Source organism: Corvus brachyrhynchos, unplaced genomic scaffold, assembly GCF_000691975.1.
Source record: "Corvus brachyrhynchos isolate BGI_N302 unplaced genomic scaffold, ASM69197v1 scaffold83, whole genome shotgun sequence".
Taxonomy (NCBI): Eukaryota; Metazoa; Chordata; class Aves; order Passeriformes; family Corvidae; genus Corvus; species Corvus brachyrhynchos.
In genome coordinates, this window is record NW_008238464.1 from 1,268,477 (window position 1) to 1,289,191 (window position 20,715).

Sequence of the window (20,715 nt, forward strand, 5' to 3'; positions counted from 1 at the left end):
TGAGGGAGTTCAGCAGACAAATGTTCTGACCCACAAATAGGCAGAACCCAAACCCAGCACCTAAAATAACTAAATTAAATGAATCAACAAGCATTCAGAAAAATCGAAGTTTTCATAGAAAGGCTCTTAGAAAGCGCCCATCACTAAACAAATAAATACAGTAATATAAGGAGGAAACTTACTTCCCTTCCTTTCCTTGGAAAAAAAACCCCACAGAAAAATCTTCAATACAAAATATTGTATAGTAGTACTATTGAATGAAATAAAAACATAGAATGGAGTGATTTTCCAAATAACTGAGCATGGACCAGGAAAAAAAGGCACAATAATAGCTGACACAATAGCATTTCTACTTACTGTTTCTTTGCCTCTTCAAATTTATGCAGCTTTTTCCTCAAGCCACCTGATTTAAAGCCTTGACAATGAGCTGCTGGTGCTCCTATGGTGACTATGTCGTAGTTCTGATCTGGGATGGACAAAAAGGACTTACAAATGAAAACTTGTCATCTTTAATGTGGGCAAACAATTGTGTAAGTTCAAAAACTTTTCTGAAAGTAATTTTTGGAAAACTTTGCTGGTGTTTTGAAAGACATGGAAAACTGAGTTGTTCTAGAGGCCCTGGAAATCCATCAAGTACTTTTTGAGGTGAAAGACCCATACATGAATGCAGGTCCTCTGTTTCTTAATCTATTGACAGTGAAAAAGAAGTCTTGAACACTGGTCTTTGTACAAAGCCTGACATTATTGGAATCCCTCACATGGACACAAGTGTGTCATGGGGAATTACTGTTAAAAGAAAGGAAAACCCAGGTTATTTATGAAGAAACAAGCTTGATGTGAACAAATGTTACTTTGCATAACTGTACATGATGATTCCAGAGAAAAAGCACACAAGCTTAATCAGAAACAACAGTCAGAACCTTTGTTATTCTGCTGCAATACAAAATGTCTGGAAGGGACACAGCAACTTAACCCAACCCTAGTACAAAGGCTAACTTGTGCCACCTAGAATTCCGTTAACTCCAGAATCTAGTTTTGCCACCTGTAGAACAGCAGTAATTATACTTACATCTCTTCTTTTGCAAAGAGATTTGGAATCTGAGAATAGAAGGTGCTATAAAAATGCCAAGTAGCACTACTAAAGTAATTTGTAGAAACTTGGCTGTATGGTTGAGGATGGAAATTTTAAAAAATGGAGAGAAAAGTAGTAAGATAAGCAAAGAAAGGGAAACAGATACCTGATCCTCCATCATCCTGGACTCTCATCCTCTGTATATGTAAATTTGTAGGAACGAATTCCAATTTTTTATCAGCTTTCAAGCTACTGGCTTTAAATGAAGGACCTGAGAAATGCAAGACAAAAGTAAGCATAAAACCCTTCTCCTTGTGCCTATACTAAAACATTTGCTATGTGCTGAAAGTAAAGCAGAGAAAATTAACAAAAAAAAAGAAACAAAATCTCTCTGTTACTGTTCACACTTGTCCTCTACTTTCAGAGTAAGATAAGAGAATGAATAAAGCAGGTAAATATTCCCATGTAATTAGCAAACTCACAATAAATATTAATAAAGACAAGAAATATAATAGCATTTTTTACTCATCATAAAACATTCTGGGTGCCCAATTTCAGAGAAGCACTAATAATAAGGCAGAGAAGAATCACATTTTTATCAAAAAAAATCACCTTTATACTGGTGCAAGTCAGTTAGATTTTCCTGGTAAGTTAAAATAATCGTTTGGTACTGTGTAACTATTTGTCGACGAAGGCTTTCCCAACATGGAGACAGTTCTCCCAACTCTTCTAGTTCACAAACCCTGGGGCAAAAAAAAAGAAAACGGGGGGAAAGACAGGTGTTTATATCCATAGTCCACTTGACCAAGAACGGCTTTCACATTGCAGCAATGGAGCACCATCCTCAGCTGACACATTCTCAACGTACGGTGGTCTGAGCTACTCACCAGACTGGAAATGCTTCCAAACACATACCAAAGCACAGCCCAGAGCACAGGTTGAGCTCTAGTCCGAGATACATTGCTTCCTCACAGGCAGAATACACTGTGCTCCCCCCAGGAGCCTCAGGTGTTGGTCAAAAGCAGAGCTTCCCACCTTTCTGCAGCTCTCAAACTATATGAGGATTTGTAAATGATGGGAACTGTCATCATGTCAGGTGACTCGGGACAATGGGGACCTTGTAAGGACACCTTACTGAATTGTGGTGGCTCTTTAAATAAGAACTATGACACAGATTAGGTGGGATATTAGCACCTATCAGATGTTGGGTACAAGGATTCAATTCACCGGTAAGGTATGTACACAACAGTTTGCAAGGCCAGGGAAAGCCTAAGAAGCATAAGCATTAATAAGGGTTTGGAGACTGAAGATGAGCCAACAAAACCTTCATCTGAGATCCAGGATTTTGGGCACTCAGGGTAGAATAAAGGATGACTGGATATCCCCAAATACGAACAGGAGAACCCCTGGCTTTCCCCTTGTACCCTGACTGCCAGGTTTCCAGTCACACATGGCAATCCTATGTTACATACTGTTTCCCAGCAGTGCTGCTGAGAAAACACTCATGTCACGTTTGTATTACTGTCTTCTTGGATTAATACATTATTCGGAATAAAGAAAGAAGGGTAAAAAATAAACAAGTCAACACCAGACACAATTCAACAGCACATTGTCCCAGAAAGGTAGAATAATCATCTGTCAAAAGGATCCAGCAGTTCTATTTGCAGTTCTCTCAATATCTCTAATTCGATCGTTTTAACCAATTGTGTATGTACAATTTAAGACATCATTTCACAGAGCAATTCCCACTCCACGGTACTTAGGATATTATCAAAAAGAACTAAATTTCCAAGAAAAACATCAGATTGATTTGCCAACAGGCAACAGCATATAGTATATGTATTAGTGACCTGGATAAAGACACTCCCAGTTTCATCTTGAAACATGCTTTCTCCATAAGATGCTATTATGATTACCTCGTCAAACTCCCTGCTCCAAACCAGCCATGCACCTGAGCCCTGGTCTTCCTGAAATAAATTCACAGCTTAACACTTCAAGTTTACTTGTTTGTCCCATAGAGCCAAGACAGCAAGGAATATGTATGCCATAAATAATGAGGCAGTCAAAATATCACACCCCTCAGTCACATGTTTCCTTTCAAAGGGCCCTGGCCCAGAGGAGTTTTATCTAAGAGACAGCAGTTGTGATTATCCAAGGACATTTCAAAAGTCACCAGGATGTGAAGACAGAAGCAGCTGTGCTTTTGTAGCTGTCTGTCATTCCTCTGGGCTGCAGCACTGAGAATGGAGAACAGAGCGCTTGGTCAAATCTGAGTGACTCTGAATACAAAGTGTGATTGTGCACGTTACTGAGGGTCACCTCAACAGAACAGAGACAAGGCAGCCTTTCTCAGTAATTACACAAAGGCCTATTTACCTTTGAGCCACACCACCCAGTGTACATACACAAGGTCATATTAATAATCACCTGGGCTGTTATTAACCTGTACCTGTTTACAACAGGCATCCACTGATCTCTGCATGATTTTAGCAAGAGCCTCTGAACAGTCACATTTCAAGGCTAAGCCTCCAACTTCACTGTCTACAATCTTACAGAAAGACACATCTTTTCCCTCATTCGCCCTAAATTCTCCTATCTTCAAGTCCTTAGACTACATCCATCATACACGGTACCTAATGGATAAGCTTGCCAACTCTTTATTATTATGGTTGTACCTCATAATGAATAGGTGCTTTTAAACCTACTGTGAGAAAGCTGTAGAGAAACAAAGACAAAAAAAAAAAAAATAACCCTTGACTAAATGTGCAATGGCATATCCCTAGCCTGCTCCATCAAGGTTGTAGCAGGACACCTGAACAAGATACAGCATTCAATCTCTAGAATCTAAGTGCACATCACTAAAAACATAACATCAGAAAAAAGAATCAATGTGAAGTTCAGAACCTCAATTAGTTTTCCCATGCATTATAAGAAGTCTGCATCTTCCTGTGAGAATTTATCATTTTCACAAAATATGAAAATGAGTGGATTAACCCATGATTTTATTCCACAATATCCCAAAGGAACTGAAATGTCCTAATATACAATAGTAAGAGCACTAGTTAGTTTTACTTTTAATTAAGGTCAGATTTAGTTAAAGTCTATAGGATTGAATTCAAACAGAGTCAAAATAAAATAAAAGCCCAATACTCAAAAACACAGCTAAAATTCTTTAACATTCCAATCTTGGCCTTTATAAAGAATACATAAACCATTAGATTGGCAAAACACAGCCTACAAATGTAGGGAAGAAACACTCATAAAGGAGTATGTTGCCTGGAAGAGAGTTAATTGCTTCAGAAAGAAGCAAATTCATAACAAACCTACAAATTGCTTAACAGATTTCCTTCTCCCTCCCACCTTCTAAAATGAGACAACGTCATTACTGTACTACAGCACTTCATTTTACTTGCTTTTATTCTGCTTTGTTTTCCATTCAAAACTACTCTTCTGACTCTTGAAGCCATTTCTTATCTCACTGAGTAGTCAGTGCATTAACACAAATATATTCATTCCTTTGTAACTCAATAACAGCCACATCACTGCTGTACTACTGCACATGTAAACCTTCCCAAAACTCACCTTGCTGCATCTTCTTCTAGAAGCAGCTTCACAAATTGTCTGGGGATGTGCAGTGACAGGATGCTCTCTGCCATCTGCTCCAAGATTCTCAAGTGGTTTCCATCAGTGGTTGGGAAACGATACATTCGGCAAATGGCACCACCAAACACTAGAGAATTAAAACCATATTATTTAAGACTAGGGTTTGATTTAAAAGTATACAAAGTATCTTCTTTCTTAAAGTAAATGGCTTCAGTTCATTAACATGCTGAAACACCCTGCTGTAAAGATCTGGTTTAACCAGGCATCAGTCTACCTTTTCCAAGCATGGTCATTCTGCAAGGACTGTTCTTCAAGTGTTTGTGGGAAACGACTCCACCCCAAATCACTTAAAACGCTACTAAGGAAATTAAATGGAATACATATTTAACTTTTAAAATGCTTTTTCTTTTCTTTTTTTTTTTTTGTCTATGTACCGTGCATTTTCCTCTCATGCAATCTTTTCCTGGAAAACTAACCTTTCTGCAAGATTCTTTTTTTAAAGCAACTTGTCCCTCTCCTCAGCCTGCAACAATTGCTTAGGAACAGACCATGAAATTGCATAGAAAATGTTATATTACAGTCAACTTAATGGCAAAAGTCTGCTTTTGCTGTTTTTACAATACAAAATAGTGCATATGAGAAAATGATTTATTCTGGTATGACCCTCAAAGGACTGCTCAGTCAGCAGCCTGTCCCTATTCAAGTGAAACATCTGCTGAAATGCCCTGGGGCCACAGGCACACAGGGAGAGATTAGCTTTTATTGATGCCTAAAGCTTACTTGTTACAGCCCAGGACAGCTTACCAGATTTCAGCAGTGCATCCTTCCGCAATGAAGCATATTTGGATCTGATTCCTAAAGATTCTGTTAAACTTTCATCAACTGGCAACACAGTCTGAACAAAAACAAAAAAAAAAAACCAGAAACAGTAAAGAATGAAACCTCAGTGCCCGAGCAATATGCAGTGATGACCTATCACACAGACTTCAAAGAAATATTCAACTCAACACATGCTTTAAATAAATATTTCAAATATTTTAACTGTGGACAAAAAGTATTGCAGGCTGAAATAATAAATCCTAAGCATTTCTATTAACATCTACTGCACAGTTCAAAATGCCACAAAAATTTTCATCCAGCCTGTCAATTACTTATGTTAGCACAGTTCCAGAGTCCTTACAGGTACTGCATCAATAGGCATGAACAGATCTGGAGGATAAAAAGGGATTCTAATGCACACTGTGAATCTAATACACATATAAAAGTGCAATGATCACCAAGATATTCAAAACATAAGGTTTACAGAATTAAATATATGTCTAGGCTGACAAAGTGCTGCAAACATCTGCTCTCAAACAATTATTTGGGGATCAGGGAAAAAAAAATCCAGTAGTAAAGTAACCTCTTCAGTTTTACTAAAATTCTGGGAATTCCCTAGCAACCTCATCACAGTTTTGCTTAATAGCACTTTCCAATTCACAGTGTGAAATGAAATACCACATCTCTCTGAAACTGGTTATCCATGCACAATGTACACCAATTACTAGTATCAGAAGCCTCTTCCAATGAAGAACATGACTACTTGATACCAAAGCTTAATCACTTGATATTAAAATTTTTCCCAAGACTTTTAACCCCACACATGAGCACCAAGAGCTCTACAAAACTCAAAATGGCTTCATCACCATTAAGCTGCTCCTTACAGCATTTTGAAAATGTAAAGCACTACTAAATATCAAGATGGACAGGGAAGTTGCCTGCAGATGTCAACCTAGCTTGTTTCAATGCTGGCAATAAGTCTGCACCCTTCTAAATTTGATATAATGTTCATACTCACCCTTCCATTAATTGTATCAGGTGACCTTGTGACTGGAGGCCTTTGGTCAGATTTTTCCTCCATCTGCCATCCAATAACTGTGATGTTACCTACACGGTCACTTTCAGCCGACCTGCAACAAATACTCTGCGTTGAGATTTTTTTGGAGGAGGACCTGTTCATCAACAAGGAAACACTTATAAAAGGCTATTGATCTTCAAACTTAAAGAACATTTTAAATAGGAAGCTTTTCAACTTCATTTGGAATAATTTTATTACAGCTTAGTCCAACAGGAGAACATTCCCCTTATTCTGTAGGGATGCTGCATGGAATTGAAGGCAGCCTAAAACCACACATTGTTTCCATGCTTCTGTAAAACCAGAAAGAGTCCACATTTTACAATTAGGCAAAAGCAACTTACATTGTGAACATTATTGGGGGAGATATTTGAATGTACATGCACATGTGTGTGGGCTGCCTGTGCATTTCAGTGTCTGAAACCAAACTTTTAACTCTCATTGGGGCAGTTTAACTCCAACTGGTACAGTTGCAACTAGCAGATTTTGATAATATGTGGACCAAGCAGAAGTACCACCAAATCTTCTCAACAGAGAAGTCAGTCAAGGTCACCAGTTATCAAGCTGATCACACCTTGTGCTTCTGCAGACAGACTATTTAGATTGGGAAAACTGGGGACCTGACATTCCATAAAGAAAAACTGATGCTAAAAAGAAGGATCCTGAAAAGAAGTGGTCTAGAAAAGAAGAAGATCAACACTTTCAATGGAGGTAAGACCCCTGAGGCAGAGAAAAATCCTGGACATAAGGGCGTTGTGTGCAATTACAAGAGATCTTCAGGAATCTGGGCACCAGCACCTGAGACAGGACACGAACAGCTGGGCAGCTGGACAGCAGGAACCAACACAACTTTCTGCCCCACCTTCCCAGAGCAGCAGCCATCTCCCTGCTGGGGAGGGAAGCCAGCACCGTATGCACACATGACAGAAAGGGTAGCAAATAAAGTGAGTGAGTCAGAGACAGAGAAAAGTAGGGCAAAAGCCACTCTCCTGCTGGGTTTAAAGTACACACAGGTACCCAGATCTATCATGAGTGTCATTTATTCTGTCTCATCCGTGACATAGTAATTTTGGCAGAGACTTCATGTTATTATTTTAAGACGGAGTCTAAATGGTATTTTAAGATAGCTGTTTACATGTAAAAATACGGTGAGACAACTAAGACAAAAAAAAAAAGTTGCTGGAACAGGCTGCTGGGGAGGCAAAAGAAATATGCACACAAGGTGACAACAAGAAAAGGTTTAAAAATCATAGAGTATACTTATAGACAGTGCTCTGTTCTCAGCTTACATATAGTTAAAGGTTACATGATGATGAGAACAAACACATGTATTCACACACTTTGATAACCAGAATATACTTGATACCAAAACAAGAGAGTTTAATTAAGTCCATTTTCAACTTAGTCATGAAATAAGAGGTTTTCATCACATCTTAAGCATGTTTTGAAGAACTAACACTTAAATGAAGGAAAATATTACAAACCTTAGTGTTATGTGCAATCTGTGGTACTTCTCCTGAAGAAGATCCTTTACGGTGAACGTCCCAGAACCCAACAAATACATCTGAAAGAAAATGAGTTCCAGAACTGTATTTACCTTTACAGTGAGCAAAGGCTCTGACCACAGCATTGAAGTCTAAAATATAATTATTATGCATAAAAGTCCAGGAGCAAAAGCATAACTAAATATGCCATACATAATTAATTAAAACCTCTTAAAATTTAATATATTTGGTAATCTATAATTTTTTTTTTTTTCTGGAGGACAATATGCATTTTTGTTTCTCTAGGATATGAGTGGAGGCACATCAGTATATATGAGCTTAGGCCAAGCAATACAGGAACATTGGAAGCAATGACTGAACAGGGCTGACACTGGATCCTTGACCCAAACTTGTCTCCTCCTGAAGAACTTACCTCCTCTGGAGGTATTCATTTTTCCCTAGAGCTTCCCTATGAAGCACTGAAGAGAGAGGGACAGCTCTGCTGCCCCTGAGGGACCCATGGAAGAGAAGACACATGGGGCCTGTAACAGTATTCTGGACAACAGTCTGAGAATAAATGGCCTGTATTGCCAACAGATCCAAGTAGCAACATGGGAGCGCTGACACTGAAATTTTTTTCAGTACAGGAACAAACCATACACCTGAACAAAATCTAATGTATCAGGGCAGGGTGATTTCTGAAATTTAGCTGCTCTGTTCCAAAGGACAGTTTCATTATGGCATTTTGGCACAGGCTAGAAGCCTCGGTTAGGGGCGTTGAATCCTATTCATGACTTAGTTCACCAAAGATGTCCACAATATAAGAGCACAAGTGACAGGACCTTTTTAATTTAAATCCATGGTTTCCAAACTTGCTGCAGACAAGCCTTATTTAAGAAAACTGGCAATGCTTCTCACTCTGCCAAATCAATCTCATTTGTTCCTCCTTTTCCTACCCATCTTGTTTTCTGTATGATCAGTGCTGCTATCCCTTTGTTTACTTCTGCAGAAGTTACTAATTTTATCTCTTTGCCTCTCATTTCCTTGCTCCACACTGACTAGGCAGGCAACAGAATAAAGAAAACTTACTGTTCCCTGAGATCTGTCTTTGACATCATACACGGAGAGTTTGATTTGTGTCATTTGATTGATAAGAGTGTCTTGGAAAAAGGCAATGCTGCTTAGAAAGATAGGATTACTCGTTCCCTGTAATCATAAACAAAAAGCCAAAAGTTAATGTAAGGTGATGTTTGTTAGGAAGAAATGATTCCTGTGCTAGCTTCAATTTTAAATCTAATCTAGAAGTACCTCAGCACTTACCTCAATAATTTCTGTCTGTGCATGCTTCGTCCAGAATGCCTGGGGAGGTGTAGTTACACTCACTGCTACAAAACTATTTGGTTTTCGATCTAGCGATGGAGTTAGCAGCTCACTGCAAGCTTTAGGTATGCAACAGATAAATAAATTTAGATTCAGGATCTTTTTCACATTGCTGTAAGACTCTACATTTTTATAAAACTACATTATATACCCTGAGCAATCAAGCCACAAAGGGCTTAAAATTCATTCTACCACCACACTGTAAAAGCAGACATGACTCACCTTTGTGCATGCAAACAGTAAACATGCAATCAGATCAGTCTGGCTCCAAGCTCTAGAGCTGCAATTTAAACTTGTTCTCTTCTAATACATGCCTATCCACTCCCTGGCAAGCTCATTCTAACAGCCTACATGCATAGGTTTTCCCCTGGGAATCTCATGAGCGTGGCTGCATTTGATTCGAAGTCACGCTCCATTAAGCCCATTATCAAATGGCATTTGCCCAGGGAGAACCAACAGAAGCGCCTGAACACTGATCAAGCAGCAAACACTACTGAGGAAAACCAGCTTGTAATTGTAAAATGACAGCAATTTATTTCCTCTGAAATGTTACTGTGAGTTTAATTACTGGGAAAGGACTGTGGTGAGTAGGAAACAACTCTCAAAAATTTCAGTGAGTGACTCTACACAATTACATTAAACTTCAGAGCCACATTCTATCTAGATAGATACAGTTAACTACAGTGTGGTCCAACTCTGCTTCAGCTATGTGCAGGAAGTTAGTTCTGAAATTTACCTAAGCAGCTTTGTAATTCTAGATATTTTTGATTTATCTGAAAATAATTGAAGTACCTCATTCAGCTCTGAGAGTGCTTAAGATTATTATTCATAATGCAATTACACACATCTACAGAAATTTTCTAACTTTTCATTAGCACACTGTTATGAGCACAACCTTCCAAATACTAGTCCACTATTAAGCCAAGAAAACCATCCTGCAGTTGAAAATGTGGACTGAATTTTCATGAAGAAAATATTTTTCACTTGTTCTTCAAGTGAGGTGAGTCAATGCACAAGCTTCTTGTCCAAATTCAACCATCTCAGGATTCAGGTCACTTGTGTCTTGCATTATCACTTGACAGCAAAGACCCCAGAAAGAAGGTATGCATAATTCACAATTCTTAGAAAACATTCTGCCCTAAAATGGTGTTTCCAGCAAATCTTCAGTCTGCTTGAAGACCTGAACTGCTGACATACTGACACTGAAGACAGTTTCACTGCATCTTCACATAAAAAAAGTAAACATTTAATAACAATATTCACATAGTAAACATTTAAAATTTTATAAGACCTATGTTTTACTTATAGACTCCTAGAAACTCCACGAAATGAAACTGCTGGCTGCTTATCAAAAGATACTGTACAGGCAGTGTGAAAACTGTACCACATCTCCATAAAAATCAGAGCAAAGTTGCAAACCTTACTATATGAAATGCACTTCAAAATCAACACTTAAAAAACCCCACACATATTCAACATCATGCATCATTAAAGCTAGCATAAAAATCACTAAGCCTACCTAAACTGAACTCTAAAATCGGCTCATCTGGATCCTGAATGTTTCCTGTAAATCAGAAAAATTAACACAAGATTAGCCAAACATCACTGCCACGTGAATTCTTTCCTGAAGTTGCAATCACACAGAGAAAGAAATTACATTTAATACAAAAAAATATTTTTCTTTAATTAAGTGAGCCATGGCTGGTATCTAAAAAATTTATCTGGTAATCCTTGGTATCTAATAATTATTTGGAAAACCTGGGATGATCTCAGTTTATAAAACATACTAAAATATGTAAAGCAATGTGAGATTATATGCAATATGGGAATATTAAATGCTTAATCTCAATAGAAAACAATAGGATTAAAGCCTGAGCCACTATTAACTCCAAATTATTAAATCAGGTATGTCTACTCGCTGGTAATTAATAGGACGAAGTTTGAAAGTACCTGTCTCTCTCACTAATGAAATAAAGTCTCTGAGGGTTACAATCCTAATTTACTAACCATAAAAGATAAGGGAGATAAACCTCAGCTCCCTGAACTCTCTTGAAAATTTTATATAATGTCAAACAAGGAGGTTGCCAAGACTCTTCCTAGACCTTGACATTATTTTGTTATTTTCTCCCCATTGCTTTTTTTTAAATGATAAACATAACTACACAAAATCTAGCTTATTTTTTTAATCCTTCTCTGATTTTAATGATTTGTCTATTTTAAAAGTAGTAAATTCAAGATTTTGAAATTTTTTTAGTATAATTCCTTTATCTCATTACCTCCAGATAACCAGACACGTCTAAATCTCCGAGCAATTAAAAGAAAAAAACCCACATTAGTACAAGGCAGATTCTGAAAGGAGCAGCAACAGAGCAGTAGATGATAGGAAGGTACAAACCTGTTAGAGAAAGGCCAACCATGTCAGAGGTGACATCAATGGTGGAGGCCCTCTGCACAGTGCGGGATTTGGCACCATGGCGGGGACTGTGTTCTCTTGCTGTCATTTTCTCATGAAGAGCCCTTCTTTTCTTGCTGCTTGCCTTTACTGATGTTTGTCTCACAGAGTAGCAGAGTGCAGCAGGTTGTCTCCAACTGCTATTCCTCTAACATTACCATGCTAAGCAACAGAGAAAGCAAAAACAGACATCAACATTTCAGGCCACTATCAGCGAATGTTCTTTTCAACAGCAGCAAACCTACTGCCATACAATCACCTCAGGTCATTCAAATAAAATGCTCAAGGCAGATCCAATGCACAGTAACTCCATTTGCATGAACCGTACATCTATAGCATTTTACAATAAATTGTAGAAAACTGGACCACATGCAAGAAAGCTTTTCTGTCAGAGAATGGGGCTTGAGAGAGACATGTTAACAGACCAGCTGCTCTTCTCCTTTGTCTAAGTTATTAAACCATGAAGTTTCCTCGTTTTTGTAATCCCTGGTAAGCACAAGTAAATTTGTCAGATGGGGCCTCTGTCTGCAGAGGAAGGACTAGGGATAAGGACAAAGGGACAACAGGTCTGCAGAGTGCAGAACAAAAGGGCAGGAAATGTTGTTAGTGTCAGCACACTGTGTTGTTCTAGGCTCTACTGCCATGAGAAAGGGATAATGAAAACTATAAATAAAGCCTACTGGGTCAGAGAGAGGTTGAAACTCTGGGATGGTGGTGGAAAGAAAAAGCAAAAAAAGGATGCCTGCTGATGTGGTGTGGCATCAGGTGCTTTTCCTCTGCCCTACACTTTTTTGAACTACAGATATCCATGACAGTTCTTCCCCTCACAATGCCTATGAAGTTAAAAATTACAGTAGGAAAGAAAGCCTACAGAAAATTTGGTTATGATTTTAAATATGGATGTTCCTTCACTCAGCCGTGCTAGCACTGCAGTTATGGAACTTTTGTATTTGTTTCAGACTATTGTGACAAAATCCATTAATTTAGGAAGTGAGGAGTAAAATCTGATAAACCTGAAAGGTACTAATAGAGTGACTAACACCTTCACAGCAGCCCCTTGTTCATTCTACAAAACATTTGAACCACATTGCAAAAATGGAAGAATATTTATTTTCCTTTTAGGTTGATGGACCTAACAATGAGCAAGATGCATTCTAATTAAACAAAACACCTAGCTTATATTCTGTTCTAAAATGCCACTTTAAACCTGTCTGAAGGCCTCCAAAGGAATGTTCAACCTGCTTAACTTAAGTCTCTGAATTTAACTAATCAGCATCTCCCTCTGCAGGATTTCAAAAGAATCTTCCTCTCTCCACGGGGTACCCAAGCTTCTTCTTAACTACCACTGCTTCACTGGACATCAAAAATTCAAATTAAGCATCTAAGATGCAATTTAAGCATCTAAGACAACTGAATTGAACGCAGCCCTGGCCATCTACATCAGCTTAGGAATTAGATTTTAAATTAGTACCTCATTCTAGGGAGGAAGGAATTCAGGCTGTATCTCCAAGACAGGCCAGTCTGTTGCCACTCAGAACTAAGAATTTTATTCAAGTCAGGTTTATATAATATGTCACAAGTCAATTCCACATAGGAAAAATAAATAAATTCTTGAATGGAAGAAGCAGAAATTGAGATCTCTGAACATCCCATCCCCAAAAGCTCTGAAACTCAGTGACAGCATACAAAACAACACTCTGCCTATAGATACAATTTCAGACAGCCAAAAATAAAAGCAGGCAGTTTTCCAATTCATATTTAATAGTTGAGGTAGGATAAATTGTGGAGTTTATCTAATCCAATCCCCTTGTTCAAAGGAAGCTTTTCAGGACTGCGTCCAGTTGGTTTTGGACAAGAATGTATTTCTCTGGCCAACCTGCTTGTTCCAAGGTTTGATCACACACAGTAAAAAAGCTTTGTTGTATTTATTAGTGTTTAAGTGGCTAGTGAACAACCAACCTTTCTCAAATAGTACTGAATGTCCTAGTATTTAGTCAAATAAAACTTCCATCAAAACTCTTTGACAGTTTCCAAGGCTTTCCATTCTCCTATTTTTTCCCTTCTTTCAGCAATAGGCTTTCCTTGGTTTGTTCTTTATATAATGTGATGTTTAACAGTCTGTAAGTCTCTTAAACCTACCTGCCTGATGAAAAGATGTACAAAATGTACTTGCAGAGATTTAGACAGGATCCCATAGTCCCTTCCCCCAAAATCTACAAATAATATATCAGAGAATAACTATCATGTTCTCCAAGGTACAGGTCAGCCCAGCTGCTTTTTAGCTAAAATCTCTGCAGTTGATGACATCATTAAAAACGGTCAATCCTTGATAAGTTAAAAGAGGGCCATGTATCTAATTTGTTTTGAACCTATTCCTATTTAAATATTACTGAATGTAGTAATTTTCCAAGGCTCGCTAAGATCTCAACTATTCATTTAAATTGCAATATTAATTTACCATCTAATGATACATCTTTACATTACTTACAAGTATCATACTTACAGAGGGCTCTTTTCCTCATGTGGGGAGGGATTTTGTATATCATAATATCAGTTAAATCCACATCTAAAAGAATTAGGAAAATAATCATCATAAATGCACAATCATTATATACTGCATAAATCACAACCAGTGGGCAAGTACCATTCTCAGATTAACTGTAAATTTCACTTCTGATTACCAGTGCTCACAATAAAGTTGACTGAAAATAGAAAAACTGTATCATCTTCTACTGGACCTCACCCAGCACTAGTCATGGCAATACCCAGTCAGAGTAGGAGCACAAAGAAATTAGCTTATGCTGAAAAGAACTGACTGCAAGTCAGCATTTGGTGAGTGGGTAGAACAGCTGTAGGAAACATATGTTAACATGTTTACCAAAACGTTTGGTGCTATTAAGATAAAGGAATATATATGATATGTTGAGAATAAGACAGCATTTGTTACTACACTTGCTTTTCTACAGCTAAACTTTTAAAATGTTGTTGTTTGGAAGAGTTATAACTGCTACTATCAGAAGAAAAGATCCTGTGTCAAAACACAGAAGTTCAAAAGATCAGGGTGTATGTCTCTTACTCCATTGTGTGAAAATACTATGTGAGGGAGGCTTCTATGAACAGCTAGCAATAAGCATACAGTAAAAGTGAATTATTTTTAAGCTTACTACAGGTTAAATGAAGATTTGTATTTGATAATGCTACCATCTCATTCAAGTACATTTATATTAAAAAGCTATGTGTTTTAAGACCTCCCATCTATCCCATATTACAGTAAAAGAAACACGGAATTCCAGTCTCAGTTTCTTGATTTAATCACCAGCCCTACCAATTACCCAAGACTGCTTAGGAATTTAATATGAGCTCTTATCACTCACAGAAAGATTTTATCTCACCTAAATAATAGAGGAGGCAGGTATCTGATCTCAGCTCACTGCTCAGGTTCGCTGTATAGTCAATGGTGAGACACAGGGACTTTTGGAGAACGAGTCACTATTTTCCAAGGTAGGTGGGATGAGTCACCCCATGGAGATACTGCTCTCTAATTATAAAAATTATTTAGATTACTAGCTTAGTCCTGATGCTGCAGCTGGGCAAACTGGATTCCTCCCACTGTTGTGCTAGCTCAGGCAGGGGTGAGTTCCCTCTACTCAATTCATAGCCAAACAACAGTTGCTCTGATTCCCCTCCTGAATGACAATTGTTTCAACAATTTCAACCTTACAATCATGTTTTTGATAAAAACCAACGGAGGTAGCATTCTTACCAAATTAAAGGTAGTATTAATAGATCACATAGTTTCCTTAGATGGTACCTATCCTTAAATGGATAGTTTCCAAAGACTGGTACCACTCAAGCAGACAGCAATGCCAAAGGGCAATGTAATTCATGTCGAGGCAACCTCTCCTGAAGATGGCACGATTTATCTACACATTAGTCTTTGGCTTTGCTCTTACTAATACTGCAGACAGTGGATGTTGGCAAGATGTGCAGCTTTGCACTTCATGAAGCTTTGCTGCAAGCCCAGTTTCCAACAGACACATGAGAAACTGCTGTTCACCTCCAGTATCAGTAACGGCCACATCCACAGTTCAGAAAAGGCTTCTGAACAAGCCTCCCTTCCGTTATGTGAATATTTATTTGGCACTCTATTAGTACAAAAGCATATGACCAGAAGAAAAGGTCTTCATCTGATGCCACTTCTGCCCTGCTACCCTCAGTCCTGTCAGTCAGCTGTGAAAAGCAAATGCCATCCTGCTCAGCTACGTGGCCTCATGTCTTCTGGGACTGAAACTTTGGGACATTTGGTCTCACTCTGCTTGCAAGATCTCAAGCAAAAATGATGATCAATCATCTCAGCCCTAGAATAAACCCCTGATGATTAGTTTGTACAACTACAAGCTAACACTCTCCTTATCTCACCAATTGTTTGGCAAAGTGCTTTGGTCTGTTGCCTTCTTGAAAAAAAAAAAATCTCCTACTAAAGTACCCCTTGAAACAAACGTGTGAGGTAAGATCAAACCTTATTTCAGCCTAACATCTACTTTTTTGACACTTCTTACACAACTGCAGGAAACAGGATTTTTCCAATTCACACATCAATAAGCAGGAGAAAGAGGATACTCCAATTACTGACTGAATCAAAGTCTACTTTGAGACTGTACTTCGCTACAGCCGTAGTGCTCTGGGCTTATAGCATTTGATCAGGTAAAGAGGCATACCAAAGCAAAAAATGCAACAGCAGTAGAAGGCTAAATGTTACTGATACATCTACACGAAGAGAATAGTAGACAAAATAGGAGACTGTGACAGTTTCCTTAATGCTTTAAAAAAAAAAAAGCAGATGTAATCCTACTGAAAGTTTACCATCATCTCCAAGAGGGTGTGAGAAAGTAGGTGTGGGTTACTTACTGAACTGCAATTAGTTTTAGAGTCTCAAGGCTCTCCAGACTGTAAAGAACCATTCCCCGAACCTTACAAATTAGGCTCCCTGTTCCTAAAAAATACATTTTGAAACATCAAGATGGCTCCTTCAGCCAACTGCATTCTTCAAACATCATCTTCATAAATAGTTTCTCCGATTGAAAATGTTTTAACAATACACAAAATTATGAAAGTGAATATTGCCTGATTATATTTTGGATCTGCAGCATGGCCTGGTTTCCAACTAACATTCTATTAACTATATCAATATGGACAAAATAATGGAAAGGATGAAATGCCAGATTATGCTAAGTTATGAATATGTTGCCTTTTGTGTAAGAGCACCATCTCTAGTATAACTAGCATGCAGGGAGTGTCTCATTATTTATTAATTACCTCCAACAATAGAAAACCTTGGTAGTGAAACAAGATTTGCCATGTTGGCTCAAACCCAATCTTTCAGCAATTCCAGCAACCCACCTCCAACAGCTGTTTCAAAGATGATACAAGGAACTTTACTAACCATGCAAAGATCTGAGGCGAAGGTCTGGACCAACCTTGTCACTCATGGCTGCAGAGGCAGCCCAAGAGCAGAACATCAGCTCAAAGGACAGCAGCTCCCACCTAAACCCTGCTAAACTCAATTAAGAGCTATTTTCTTTACAGTCTGAAATGCATTTCATTCTTCTGTCTCATTTAATGAGACTGAATGTCCTGAATCTCGCACAGATCAAACCAGGACAAGTCAAAGCCATGAATTTGGCACCTTGAGTCATATTGTTCCAGCCAAACTCATGGGGGCAGCAACACAGAGTATGTCTACTGCAGATCCATAGGCTGACGACAGTTTCAGTCCACTCATTCCATGGTCTAGGCCTTGGGAAGGCAAAAGACTGCAAGTGATGCCAGCATCCAGTATGAACCTTTGCCTCCCACTGACACTACTTCCCCACAAATCCATACTCAGCAGGTGCTAATCTGTCAGCTCCACAAAGAGGCTCTATCTCCCCCCCTCAGTCTGCTTCCTAAGCCTAGGTTTCTCGCACAAGCTGGTTAAATGCCCCCTTCTCCCACACACCAGAATCTTGATTAAAAAAGACAAAAATATTATGTTTGGCCTGAAGAACCTTCTTGTCACTCTCTGAAGCTCACCTGAGGATTCTGAGTAAGTGAGTAACTGCAATGTGAACAGGGAAAAGTCTTCCATGACAAAATGAAATCAACTAACACAAGATACAACAAATATATTTGTGCAATGTGGAAATCCCCGAATGCAACCTTTCAGTGATATTTAGATAAAAGGACATTTCAGCACCAGGAAGTGGCTTTCTTTCTTTTTGCTCTCCTGTCCACAGATCCAACTTAGTTGCAGGTACGTTTGTAAGTCACAAAATTTCTTCTTAATCCTTCCCCACTATGAAACTTCAGCAAACTCAAATAATCTAAAAATCTAATTTTACCTCTTTAATATATTTGAGTACTTTTTATAGGAAACTGCAATTTAGGCCACTTAGTTCTTTGTGCAAATTAAAACTACTTGTCTATTTCACAATAGAAATACAATTAGCATTTTTCTTAACAAGATATTGTTTTAATTTCAATTGTCATTGCAGTATTTTTATTCCTTTAGTGTTTCTGTGAGCACAAAAATACGCAAACCCAGAGGTGGAAGCGAGCATTTGTAACACATGTCTGTTAGCCAAAAAGGAAAAAGCACAGCTCTGTTTCACTTTGCAGAACAGCTTTTACCAAGTTGAACACAGCCCAATGAGATGGAAAATGCTGAGTTTTGCTACAGGGCTGTTTGAAGTCCAACCCTCTCAGTCTCCTCTGTCACTTTACCAGCAGAAACTGAAACAGCTTACAAATGGTCTTTACCCCAAATTAACCTTTATCCTCTTCATAAGAAACATGCTGGGCACTTTGTGGTAAAGTTTCCTGTGCACGGGATGACTTCTCTCCTCATGACCTGGGGTTCTCACACTGCCTACAGAGACATGGAAAAGCCCATGAGAACAGGGGGCACTTTTTCTGTTGAGGACTTTGGACTGGAAACACTTCCCTGAATCTGATGGCCCTCCCAACACCTGCCTCTCCTAGAGCAGCCTTTCATCATAACCATGAAGCTAACAATGAAGAAATGCACTGCTCCAGCTGGAAAAAAACAAAGAGCTTGACTCCCTCTCTGAGCTTCTCCTGCTGCAAGAAAGAATGAGGCAGGGGAACAAAGGCAGGGAAAAAACCCAATGGAACAAGACAAACAAACAAAAACCAAACAAACCCACAAAAAAACCCAACCACCTCCCCAAAACACACAAAAAAAAAAGAAAAAAAAAAAACCAAACCAATGAACCAAAATAAGACCCCAAAAAACCAAACAAAAAACCTAAAACAAAGTAAACAAACAAAAAACCAAAACAAAAAACCCCCCAAAAAACTCTAAAAAAACTCCAACAAAACAAAAACCAAAAACAAATCCAAACCCCAACACTTTATGACCTGAAATGGAGATGAACCAGACACACATAACATTTGCTAAAGATTTCATACTGCTGTTGACAACAGATCAATGGGCATTAACATATTCTCCCTCATACAGGCAGTGAGAAGGGTACCACACACAAAAAAAGAGGGATAAAAGCACTGAAACTTATCTGTCAGCAGAAGTTTTAGTTAAGTCTGGATTACAACCAAATGTCTAGGGAACTATCTGACCTTTCTGCCTATAATATTCATCCAGTCCACAGACTAACATAGCACTAATTAAAGTTAGTGTATACTGGTCAAAACAGCCCAGGAATCACAGTGTACTGACAGCACTGTCCTCTATGTGTGTGATGGGACCTGATTGTCTGCACTGCCATCACTGAGCTTCACCTGTGCAATGGGACTGCACCTCAGAGTCACAGCCGAAACTTTATTTTCCTGACACCGCATTTTCCCACATGGAAGGAGTGACCCATTAGGTCACAGGCACAACAAAAAAATCTTCCAAGCACTCTTCCTTTCCACATGGCATTGTTCTGACTCACTGTGATTCCTACACTTACTGTTTTAAACATTTATATAAATGAAAAATAAACAACAGCACCCAAAGACAAACCAGCAATGCATGAATTCTTTCTCTAATATATGGGTTTTCAATAAGATATAACTAATTGACTCAGGATTTGAAACAGTATCAAGTATTTAGAAAATTAAAAATAAATGTTAGTGTAGGAGTTGTATTCCACAAAGGTTATTACTAAGATTTAGGCAGCACAGCAAAACCATCTTAATTAGTCTTAAGCTACTAATTCAAATCTGATGTTCTCCATCAACATTGTTTTGTACTCTTGAACTGTGTTTTGTGCATGTATTTCTGATAGATGTAACTCTTTTTCTTACACAGTGCATGCCTAGACTATGCCTCGTGGCTCCAGTACTGGATATCCTTTCAAATAATTTTATGTTGTTCCAGTATCTGATTCCTTTGTGCTACTTTCATTTCTTCTATTTCATCTTCCTGGAAAATAAAATTATTTGTTTGCTTACACTGACCTTTCTAAGTCAATGGGAGAGAGGGTTGCTGCAGGCCAAGCTCCTGACTGCATGGCTCTTTCCTGCATTTCTTTCTCAAGTCATGTGAACAAGTGGTGGGATGCTGGCAGTTTGCAAGCATAAGCATCTAACTCCACTGAGGCCAACAACAGTCTATGCTTCCCACCACTGTTCCCATTTCAACGCCTCAGTGGAACAGCTGTCCCAGTGAAAGGAATCCTTTTTAATGCCAGTACTACCCTGTGGGGAAACAGTAAGATCACCCTGTAACATAGAATGGAGGAGGTATGCTGTTTTGGTTTCCTGCCAATTTCTCAAAATAGTTTCCTTGACAAGTTACAGGAGGCCTGCCACTAGTGGTGTCCCCCAA

At 38.5% G+C, this 20,715-nt stretch overlaps 1 protein-coding gene across 15 annotated transcripts in view; it reads right to left on the reverse strand.

Annotated features, from left to right (window-relative positions):
• Nucleotides 1-20,715, reverse strand: part of INPP4A (inositol polyphosphate-4-phosphatase type I A) — an 85,705-nt gene that overhangs the window by 34,621 nt on the left and 30,369 nt on the right. For 9 of the 15 annotated variants that reach the window (XM_017737025.1, XM_017737024.1, XM_017737023.1 and 6 more), the window contains exons 3-14: nucleotides 14,389-14,451; nucleotides 11,829-12,047; nucleotides 10,953-10,997; nucleotides 9,374-9,492; nucleotides 9,143-9,259; nucleotides 8,054-8,133; nucleotides 6,513-6,624; nucleotides 5,480-5,570; nucleotides 4,655-4,802; nucleotides 1,685-1,815; nucleotides 1,239-1,343; nucleotides 358-466 (exon numbers count right to left, since the gene is read on the reverse strand). In XM_017737025.1, the coding sequence (XP_017592514.1) occupies nucleotides 358-466; nucleotides 1,239-1,343; nucleotides 1,685-1,815; nucleotides 4,655-4,802; nucleotides 5,480-5,570; nucleotides 6,513-6,624; nucleotides 8,054-8,133; nucleotides 9,143-9,259; nucleotides 9,374-9,492; nucleotides 10,953-10,997; nucleotides 11,829-11,934 (1,163 nt within the window). In that variant the 5' untranslated portion in view covers nucleotides 11,935-12,047; nucleotides 14,389-14,451. Of the gene's footprint in view, nucleotides 1-357; nucleotides 467-1,238; nucleotides 1,344-1,684; nucleotides 1,816-4,654; nucleotides 4,803-5,479; nucleotides 5,571-6,512; nucleotides 6,667-8,053; nucleotides 8,134-9,142; nucleotides 9,260-9,373; nucleotides 9,493-10,952; nucleotides 10,998-11,828; nucleotides 12,048-14,388; nucleotides 14,452-20,715 lie in introns of all 15 variants that reach the window. The other 6 variants (XM_017737016.1, XM_017737012.1, XM_017737020.1 and 3 more) reach the window with 2 other exon arrangements.